The sequence below is a fragment of the Sceloporus occidentalis genome, unplaced genomic scaffold (genome assembly GCF_023333645.1).
Source record: "Sceloporus occidentalis isolate IW3139 unplaced genomic scaffold, rSceOcc1.0.p SCAF_204, whole genome shotgun sequence".
Lineage (NCBI taxonomy): Eukaryota > Metazoa > Chordata > Lepidosauria > Squamata > Phrynosomatidae > Sceloporus > Sceloporus occidentalis.
The window spans coordinates 1,368,170-1,379,747 of NW_028317184.1; the positions used below are offsets into that span (position 1 = coordinate 1,368,170).

The 11,578-nt window shown below is 39.8% G+C and overlaps 1 protein-coding gene across 1 annotated transcript; it reads right to left on the minus strand.

Moving 5' to 3' along the window:
* Positions 1-558: 558 nt before the first annotated feature.
* On the minus strand, positions 559-10,278 carry LOC149278028 (lysophospholipid acyltransferase LPCAT4-like). The gene is made up of 14 exons (XM_089502517.1): positions 10,165-10,278; positions 5,764-5,906; positions 5,356-5,573; positions 5,129-5,241; positions 4,602-4,662; positions 4,346-4,404; positions 3,695-3,729; positions 3,131-3,185; positions 2,899-2,981; positions 2,602-2,727; positions 1,973-2,114; positions 1,298-1,396; positions 984-1,137; positions 559-722 (listed from the first exon to the last, which is right to left on the minus strand). The coding sequence occupies exons 1-14, from the start codon at positions 10,276-10,278 to the stop codon at positions 559-561; spliced, it is 1,566 nt and encodes a 521-aa protein (XP_089358643.1).
* Positions 10,279-11,578: the final 1,300 nt, after the last annotated feature.

The following is an 11,578-nucleotide window of genomic DNA, read 5'->3' on the forward strand; positions in this document are numbered from 1 at the left end:
TAACAAGGGTGCAAATACACAGGGGCCATTCAAGAACAAAATATCCAAGTAAAATACAAAGTTAAAATATAATTGGGGGAAGGGGAGGCTGTTTCCCTGAGAGCTGATATATTCGGGGCATCACTGCCACCCTCAATCTGCACCTGCTATTAACATGCAGAATATTGCTCCTCTTTAATTACCAAAATCTGCATCCATTTCAGCGCACTTTCCCCAAAACAATACATTCAATCACCATTCATTCACTTCTAAAAACATGCAGAATATTGCTGCTTAACCCTGCTTTCAATATAATCTGCGGTAACATTGGCTACTAGCTAGTGACTCTTCAGAGGAACACCCTTTGCTGTGTATCCTTTTCAATCATTCCTGCAAAACAATAGTTTATATCATCAATGTATCCCATAAGCGTTTAAAATAGTCCCTTTTCCATGGACAGGCCAGCTTCCTATATTAATTTAAAGACCTGTTCATCGTTACCCCCTCTTTTGGAGTTTTACCCTCCCCCACCTCCCCAGTCCCCCCCCCCCGATTAAAATATCCCCACCCTCCCCGTTATCATTCAAACTTGCACTGATTTTGGGGAGTATATGTCCCAGCACAGCGCCCATTCTGTTGGGCACATGGTGGCTTTCGACGTCCTCCTGAAGCTGGTGGGCGTAGGTAGAAGAGAAAGAGATGACGATAACAATGGTGACGCATGGCAAATCCTAAAAATCCATCTTAAAAGAAAAAAGAAAAATCATTTCCTGTGTACTCTTCCCTTCTTGACATATCTTTCCGCATATATTTGCTTTGAAAGCAATGGGGAAGAGCGCAGGAAAACTGATCTTTCATAGTAAGTTAGTAAAAAAACAAAACACACATTGAGCTCCCCATTAGCTCAAGGAGTTTTATGACTCGGTACAGCCACCGATATATCAGTGCATCCCATTTCCCTTTATATGTCCAGCATCTTATAACAAAGGTAATTGTGTACTCACCTCGGGTCAGGCCACGTGGCTCAGAATGGGTCAACAATTCAGCATAGACTTTAGTGCTATCCGCAGGAGGAGTACCAAGAAGCGAGCGCAAAATAGAAGAGAATCCATCGCCGTAGAGGATGAAGCATCCGTCAGCATCTCGGACAGAGAAGAGCTGGAGGTGCAAGAAAATAGGTGACCAAGTGAAAAGACAAAAAGGCAAATTCTAGATTTTCTATTTAACAGACCACTTCTCTGAATGTGCTTTATAGTAATAATAGGAATAGTGAATATATATATAATATAAAAATAGTGAAAACAGACATAATGCTTACATCAAATGCAAGTTTTGCCAGCTCCTCTGCAGATCGTGTAGCATCCTGGGCTGCTAGCACCAAGGAGACCTCCCGGAAATCAATCATCCCTGCTGCATCCTGAGTTTAGAAATAATACATAAATTATAGACTATGTCATAGTGTAATACTTGTTTTTATCTCTACATTCATGGCGGTGTTTTTATTGAGCGTGGTCAGCTTTACAATAGTGTAAAGATGTACCACAAATTCAGGCTGCAGAAGATGCCAGAAACAACAAATGCAAAAAATAGCTTCGAAGAGGCAATGTCCTATAAATAGGGGAACTTGGCTGTGTACTCATAAGAGCGTCCAGAAAAGAATTTCTTTGAAAAATTAAAACTAAAAAGGACAAATTTTTGTCCTTCCCATGTTTTTAACATTTGGCCCTTTTTAAGGAGTTGCCTACCATAAGGAGATCTATAAAAATTATGCCCCAAAAGGGAGACATTTATCAAAGTAAATTTATGTGAGCTTTCAATATTACGTGATAATGTTTACTTTTGCGTAAACATACTACTTCAACACAACTCAAAACTTTATTGCCTAGGAAAAATTTAAAGGTAGCAGGTACAGCTTCATTTAAACACATTGTCAAATCTAAACTCAGTCATACGAACACATGGCGCAAGCCATGGCAGCGTCAGTCTTTCACACCTTGTTAAAGTAGCTGAATACACGAGAGATTACATCGCTCTGCCTTATGTCTAGCTTCTCTGCCAGCTCATCCAAACCAACCCTGGAGCACACCCCTTCCAGACAAAGATCAATCAGCCCCTGCACGCTGTCAAAGGAGAACCTGTGGAGGAAAACAGATAACACATACCATGACTAGATGCACTGGCCCCAACCGATAGCCATAACCCCCCAAGGTACTTCTCAACTTCCACATTACGCGATTACATGCTGGTTGTTTGACCAGTCGGGTAACCCTAAGTGTTCTCCAGCAGGACTATCAAAGCTTGATTTAAACACATTATAAGCCCCAAATTTATATACTTCAGGTTAAATACTATAGTTTGTATCAATGTGGTAAATTCAGAGGTGGCAGGAAATTGCACTTTTAGATGCCATATTGTCTTTCTGCACTGAGGTATAAAGAGTGAGTATGATTTAGCTTGTACTTGTCACATTAAGATTGCCAACAATATTAGGACAATCTTGCAGATTCTTCTTTCAAACCCAAATATTTTTCTTGTTCTGTTTATCAAGAAAAGTCCTTAAGTAGTCCTTGATAAGCAATATTGTGTACTGATCACATGAGGGTGAAACCATGGCTCACTCACCCAGCCTTTTTCAGTATTTTGCCTATTTCCCATATCTTAGGGTCCACTGCCACCTTCAGGTGTCCAATAGGCGTTACCGGTGTATCACCCATTAGTTCAAATTCTGTTGCTGGCTTGCCAAGCGCTCTAAGGGAAGCAAAAAAAATAAAATGAATAGACCTAAGAAAAACATTTTCTTCTCTGCTGTTTACATACACACACGTTCATTAGGGTTAACCTAATTCACTAACTTTGTTACAGACATTTAGTCTCCAATTCTAACTTAGCCCCTATATCGCCTACCATATTATGACTTACTCGGCCATTATTCTTTGGACATTGCTGGCGTACAACACAGGGTCTGACCTCTCTTCAGGCGATGGGTGATAAACAGGCAGGAACTGCAATCAAAGAAACACACAATTTTATTCAAAACGCGATATATTCCAGACAGGAGGAGTTGACTGAGGTATCAGAACAAATGCGAGCGCGGTAAACTAACAGGAATGGGTTAACAACTGAAATAAGTAAGGCAATGGTGCATTCTCACCTCTATCTCCAGGTTGATGTATAACTGAGACATTGTGAGCCAGAGAACCTTAAAGCTGGAAAATAAGAGCAAGGCGCCATTAAGGTTGTGTGATATTTAAAATCCAGGCAGCAGGACAACACATCTGAGGCTGGCATACTTTAAATGAAAAAAGGAAAAGAAACAGATCAGGAAGGACAGTAATGGAAAAAAGTTGGGCATCAACAGGTAGTGAGTATTTTGGAAAATGTCCCACGACAGCAATTTAATATTCAAGTTAGCTGTAGTGTGGATGATAGACAAGGTGTCCAGAGTTGTAGGGGCCAGAAAATTTGCCCCATTAGACCATTCTTGAAGGGTTCTGGCCTAATCTCACAATTTGATTATAGGTCAACAGCTGTCCTGAATATTAGAATTAGCATCCAATGTTTGAAATGGTTACATAAATAATTAAAAAAAAAAAAAAAAAAAAAGATACGAGTTGTTGAAAACGAGCCCACATCTACATTTCTTAAGAAGAACAAAAAACAGAAATACACAAGGAAAAAAAGAGAAAGACCAAGATGTCTTAGACTTAGTACTTACACCCCATTCCCTTTCCAGGTCCAGATTGTTGCTGGCTGCATAAATAAAAGAAAGGAACAATTTAAATTTGAAATGCAAAGTACAGACAGAGAAGTGCCTGGCAATAATGAGACCTCTATGCAATTTTATGTAAAGGTACATTCTGACATTTAAAAGAAGTAAATAAACATGAATTCAATAAGACATACATGGCAACCTTTCCGAAAGGATTACCAATATGAATATGACTTTTTGACTGATTTTTTTATGACTAGTGCCAGATTCATGAATTTTTTGTTATGATAACTATTCCACCACATTTAAATACATTACCTCATTTTAAAGGAGAGTAACACAATATACCAAGTATACTTCATCTGCCTTGAGTTACTTTAGAGCTACTAGGTAGATTTATAAAAAGGAATATGATATAAATTCTGTAAAAAAAAACAAAAACATTTTTCCCCAAAATCATCCTTGCTTTGATGCAAAATATACCATACATTAAAAGTCTATTTTTAAATTATTAAAATAACTATTAACGGGCGAATAAGAATAATACATACACAGGATTAACACAGAATGCATGACACAAAAATAAAGAGCTGGCTTCAGAACAGGCCCATGAGTGCTCATAACATCATAAAAGTCTTTCAGCATCACAGGACTCACCAGTTTGTTAGGATATCTCATGAGTACTGGTTGAACTGGCACCCCTGCCACAAAAGCACCTGCAACACACAAAACTATCAATAAGACATACTGGGAAAACCAGGAGCACAAACTCAAAGGGAGACTGTATGTCAAACCCCGGTGGCATTCATTCAATCAATCATGTTAAGGCTACCATAAATCTAACATGCGGACCATCATATAAACCCCAATGGAATATGTTGAGCGTTATAAACACAAAATGGCTGCTTCTTGCCTGGTTTAAATTTCAGCAAGACCTTCCCATTGCCATTAGTTCCCTCTGGGAAAAACAGCACCTACAGAAGTAAAAAAAAAAAAAAAAAGAGGGAACAAAAGGGTCAAATTTAAAGCTCCGGGGAAAGAAGATCATTAAAATAAGTAGACAGCATATAATATGAATTCATTCTATTACTTCTTTAAGAGGCCTGTAAGCAGCAGGAACTGATATAATGTTTACTTGATTTTCTGCATTATGTAAACCTCCACACAACAAAGCTCTAGATGTTTGTGTAGGGTTGACTCACTAAAAAAGACTTCTGAATTGACTGATGATGATAGATATATGGCAGGGAAGGATAGAGATGCTGTACAGGTTATAAGAGAGAACAGATACACCAGAAGCGATAGATAGCTAGGTATCCTATAGTATTAGAGAAGAATAAATGTGGAGTACATACTTTTAAACACTGTGCTATGCAACAACACATTCTAATAATGCAAAGCACATAAAAATAATATTCTTGTTCTTTACAACTGAGTCACCTGAGGCCACTCCCCATTTGAAGTTGCTCTTTGCGTCACCTCCTCCACCACTTTTTTCCGCGATGCAGGGTCATGTCGGGACACCAAAATGGACTGATTGAATCGCAGGAGAGCTGAGGAATACAGAACATTAAAAAGGTAAAAGGAAAAGAAAGAACCTTGATAGACATACTTCATAGTCTATGTTCCACTTAAAAGCATGAACCCTTCTCGGGTGTCAAACTCACCTCCGATCACCGGTATGTTGAGGTTCTCCACTCTGGACACAACGGATGGGAGGTCACAGACCACAGTAACAATGGGATCAAAGAAGGTGGAGTGAGGGGCCACAACCAGAAGTGGAGCCTCAGAGCTGGAGGCGCGACGGCCACGGATGGTGATCCAGTGGAAGCCACACATGAAGAACATTGTGCGACTCAGAAGGTAAATCAGGTGATGAAAGATGCTGTATGTACAGTCGGAGGAGACACATGAAATAGGAAGTGGAAAGGAAGAGATGGGGAGAAATGAAAGTGTTGCACCATAATGATGACAAGAAACTCTATACACCTCCTCCATTTTGTATTTAAATGCAGAAATTCCACCCCTTGTTGGTTTTGAAACCTCTCCCTTTGAGTGACTGGCAGGGGACTTACGTTCGGCGGTATCTGATTGACCGGCTGAGCTCTTTCTCTGTGATCCCAGCTACTCGTAAAGAAGCAATGGGCCACATCAGGAAGAGGAAGATGGCTGCCATCAGGAAACGCAAGGGGAAGAGAATCACACCCAGGATATAAAACTGCAAGATAAACACAGGGAATACAGGTCAGGCAAGAGCCCCCATCATACTTTATCATTTATTTAATAGACATGAAAATTCTTGCCTACTCATGACCCTCTATTATATGAGAAGCTAGTTCATGACCTGGAAGACTCTTGGGGATTAGCACATAACACTGACTGTATCATACATGATGCAGCATGTGATATAACCAAGTTAAAAACATGCATACTACATTTTTTACTTAAATATGCATTAATCAGGAGGACTACAGACTGTTCCCTAACCTAATATTTTCCAGTAGTGAAGCACATATGAAGGCCATATATATATATATATATATATATATATATATATATATATATATATATATTATACACACACATACATCTTAATGTCCCATGAATCAGTGAAGATGCATCAACTGAGCAGACTGTGCTTGGGTTTTCTAGCAATTAACAGTCTAGTATCATCTATAAATACCGTATTACAAATATGTTTGACAAGTTGGCATTTGATATCATGAGATTTCAGTGCAAACAACAAAAAAATGATTTATGCAGATATAACAAAAAGGATTGGGGTCTGGAATGTGATCTCCTCTCCTCCTAAGATCTGTATTCTGACAAAGTCTCTAACCAGCATTTAAACAAAACAGCACCAACCACGAATGCCAAAGAAAAAGGCCATGAAGGCGACATCTGGCCTCCACTTAATTCTACAAAACATTTCTGATAACATGAAATCAACATGTTTAAACTCGCACAGTTCACTCAGTGAACATTGCGGTTCAAAGGTTTAAGAGCAATGCTCTGTAAATTGGAAGCTAACTTGGTGACGGGGAGGGTTAACTACATGGTGGACAGCACAGCCTTTTTCACAGGAAACCTTACTTTGAGATCTTAACATCCTGTTAAAGGGATTTCTAGCCTAAAAGTATAACATAAATGTGTATAGACCGGATGAAAACAGCAGCTATGGCAGTAATACTGCCCATCAATAGCTACACATAGACACGTGCATAAAGTATTTTAGAAAATGATATTGTAAAAAATATATCCGTATGGAGGGCAAACAAGCACCCAACTCTGTCAAATATAATGTCATTCACACTAGTGTCCAAGAATTCAGTCTTCAACAGAAGAGATCATGTTTGCCAGTGAGAGTTCCAAAGCATAAAAACCACATCTGTGGTTGATGTGACCCCAAGACAAAGAACATTTCCTAAGTTGAAATAGTTGATGTGTTTTGGGTGTTCCCAAGCCTCTCTCCGCAACTTTTCCAATGACAAGCAGTAACCATCAATGACCTTCGCGTGATCCCTGCATGTACAATCTTTTATGAAGTAGTATCACACGGTGTTGACTTGCACTATCCTCTTATGGCCCACAGAAAGATTAACATTAACATTAAAATTAACATTAACATTAAAATCATAAAGAAAGATGCCCTTGTGTAGCATAGTTGTGCATTTTCGTTATTGGTACCTCAGTTGATCAAAGTAACCCTGGTATTAGTTTTTTTGGGGGGTTTTTTTACACGCTTCATTTTATTTCTTGTTTTTGAATACTTTAATGACTTGAGATTTTTTGTGACGTGTTTCTCCTTTCAGGTATACTTAGTAAGCTTATTATGTGGAGCTTGCACTCATACAGCGAGAAGCTTGTCTTGTTATTTTCTGACTACTCATGCAAATATAACTATTATATAAAATTACAGAAAACAAATACAACAGCCAGCAGGGGAACGGTCATTCAAATTCTTTCTACCGGTAAGTTTAATAAAGGCTGGCTGTTTTTGTAAAAGTGTTTTGTCATGAAAGTCCCCCTTAATTGTGTCAAAGTATTTATTACCTCCATGTTCGTTACTTCAAAAAAATACAAGGAACGTGTATACAAAACATAACACTTGTAAGAAATAATCAATACACTCCAGACACTTTCACACTCTGATATTCTATTATCTATTCAGAAGTGCGAACAGTTAAGCAAATATCTGTTATCAGCGATAAGTGATAAGAGAGCAACAAATGTATGCACCAAGGAAAGAAAAATCTGACTATCTCCATTGGAAATCATACATGTACAAAGAGATCAATTGCCCTACTTATGGTGTTCCTATGGCTGATTTGCTTTCCATCTGTTTTTGTGGAAAGTGACACACTACAGGCTTAAAGGGACAGTTTAATGTTCCCGACACCCCACAAAAATAGAATGCATATTAAGTACCCTGTGAGTACTTCCAAACTTAATAAGAACACTTAACCTGATGTAAGAGCTGCCCTCGCGCAGCTGCCCTCACGCTCCATGGTCTGAGATTCACCGATTGGCTGAACGGATCCCTGCACACAATTGCATAGAGATGTGTTCAGCCAAACACATATCTCGCATGGCAGCTAGCTGGGGGTAGGGAAAGGGCCAGACGCATTTGCAACACTGTGACAATGTAAAAGGGGACCCTGAGCTAGCATACATTAAAGTGCATACAATAGCTGGAGTATCCCTTTAAAATAAGAGATATTCAGGTCCGCTTATCAGAGAAGAGGAGCAAACTACCTCCTGCTGGAGTAGTTTATAATTCAAAGAGTAGGAAGCAACCTACCTTTTCCCCCAAGTTACCTAAAAGGAAGTTATATGGTCAAGCGCTGGCATGACCACCAGTCCTGGCGCAGCACGACAAAGCAGACATGTAAGGTATTGTGTGAGTCTCTGCCACGTATTGCTAAAAGCTTCCCTGGCTTTCTCACACATTGATATAAAATAGTTGTATCTGTTGTAGCCATTTTAATCAAGTTGCTAAAAGATGACTTTAAGGCAAATAAAATTACCAATTAAAAATGTAAAGAAACAAAACAAAAGATTGTAAGCTTGTTTGAGCAGGACCCCTGTTTCTGTAAGTCAAATTGTTAAGTTATATACTACTAGTTATGTCCTGTTTACCCAGTGTACAGAACCGCGGGAAATGATGGCGCCATATAAAACAAATAAACAATATTTTAGTTCATATTTTTTTACTTCATTTCGACTCAGATCTATCATACAAGTGTTTGCAACATGTCAGCACTTTATAAGTAATATTGTTAAACAATAACACAGAGCATAGATAGTTTATATTCACCTTTCAATGTATATAAACACACACGCCTGTCATACCATATAGCACACAAGGGATATTCTCACTAAATACGCATATTATTTGTATGACTGTGTGAACAGCTCAAGTTCCCGTGGTTACTAATTAGCAGTTAGGGTGGTGAGGCCTCAGATACAGGCCCCTGTCTGACAGAGGCTTACAAACAGTGCTGTGTTACCAAAGATACGGCAGGACAGGCCTGTGATTACCAAGTAACCATCTTTAACACAGAATGTTTATTCTTCCCCAGTCAATGAGTCGCTTTTTCTAGGGGACTGGGGACACATTTTGACTATTTTGTTGCCCGTTAGATGTACTCTATATATCATTAAGCTCCTTCAAGTACCAATTACGTTGCCAGAGCCCATGTTTATAAAGCTGAGCATACAGATACTGCAGTGTCAAAAAAACATTTGGCTAGTAGCCCAGGTGGCAATCTTACACAGCCATCATGTGACAGCGGGCAATAATCCTCAGATAACACTGTACATTCAGAAAACTGTGGCCAAAGCTATAGAGGAGGCGTGTATGAGTATTACACCGAGAGGCACAGTGACACTGAACACCCCCAATACACAGCACAAGCCCCATGTACAAGCAGCGAAGCACCGTATACGACGGCCTTAATAAGTCAGTTGCTTCTGCCTTCCATTCATGGGCATGTAACCATTTCTCCGCTTAACACTTTCAATGCCCGGATGGGCCTTAACAGCGCTGTTTCCCGGGTACTTAAACGGGTTATTGCAGAGGCGGGCAACACCGGGTCCCAAGAAATCATCAATTATTCAGGAAAGCTTGTTCTGCGGAAGTCATACACGTCCCATAATGTCTCTGTGTGTTTCTCCTTGCGCACATATATACATACATGTACGTATATGTAAACTAACGCAGGTATCCGATCATGCCACATCACTAGACCCCAGCTCAGCACCGCAAACCCCTAACCCACTTTGTACACTGCAAGCAAAATGCTCAGCAACGCTATTTTTCCTGCGCAGCCAGTATTTGCGCCCCCGCCGCACAGTACAGTAAGCGCAATGCTCTGCAGAAGGGTCCTCGGGGACGTATATTAATCCCGCTTGCCCACTGGAATCACAATATTGCCTCAGTTAGCCATCTAAGGCTGTCCCGCAGCCAAACTCACCCTGGTTTTCTGCCAGAAGCCTTCCGGGTCGAATTCATGAAGAAAAGGGTTAAAGGGGGTAACTTCCTGGCCGTCTTCCCCGTTGGGGTCTTTTTCCCCCTCCGTGTCGCCCATCCTAATAGTTGTTGAGGAGACACTAGTTTACACTGCCATAGACGGGGCCCATCCAGGCACAGAATCAGCCCATAGGATGTGGGAGGAGCTAGATTTCCTATTTGAACTTAACCCGTTTGTCTACTTGCGAGAATGCAGAACAAGAGAAACACGTTTACGTGACTCCGAAACGTCCCTCCTTATTCATACAGCAAGCAATGTTTGCCTGGATGATCGCCTTTGGTAACAACGAACAATTGTTGTTGTAAACAAACAAGCAAAAAAAGCAACAACAAACAGTAGCAATGTGGACTTTACCCCAGATTACATAAATACTATGGGCTAGTCCTGATGGCTTCTCCATTCATACGAATTCTGCGTCCTATAGAAAGGTCTGGGTACAAGTATTTAGGATATACCGCCTGTCCCAATAACAAGCACCTCACTACGTGAGAATGTAATTTTAAACTGTTTACGGTAATGCGATATATCTATGGTATAAGGTCATAGAAACATTGAATTTGACAGCAAAATAAGTCTTCCCATTTTTCCCAAAGTAAAGACTCAGTCCCGAGCCCAACATTCCTGATTCCAGCTTTATGTCTACCCCATGCATGTTTAAATTCCTTCACCGTATTAGCCCCCACCACCTATGATGGGAGGCTGTTCCATTTATCCACCCACCTCTCTGTAAGTAAAACTTCTGCTGACCCTTTAGTAACAATCATTACAACTACTGTACAATACGGACATACACTACACAACTCTTGGTTTAGGACAACTGTTAGGACTTGCTGTTTCTTTCAAGGCACACTGGATAGATGACCCCATACCTCAATACTTATGTCTGGCTACAAATGGGTTTATCGATCTAATAGGTCAGAACAGACAGCCTTTGTGCACAATTCTGTAACATTTCAGGATATGTTGTAATATGTCTAGCTGTGCAATATTGTGAGGGTATAGTGTGCACTCTGACTTTACTATTGTGATGTTTTGCATACGTTGTGTCTCGGATGACATAGAAACTGAGATTCAATTAAGAAAAACAAACACATTTTAATATTAGACATAATATTAGACATAGACAACCAGAGTAAACACACAATCCAATAAATAATGATTTCATGTATAGAAGGAAAAATTCTATCCAACCCTAGATGGCCCTGTGTGAAAAAGTAATTCCCCCTTTGTTACTAAATAAACTAGTTAACCAAATGTAATTGATAATTGGGTTTAATTTCACTAGACACTCCCAGGCATGATTACTGACATAAGAACCTGTCTTGCACAGAGAAGTAGGCTAAAAGGTCTCAAAAAG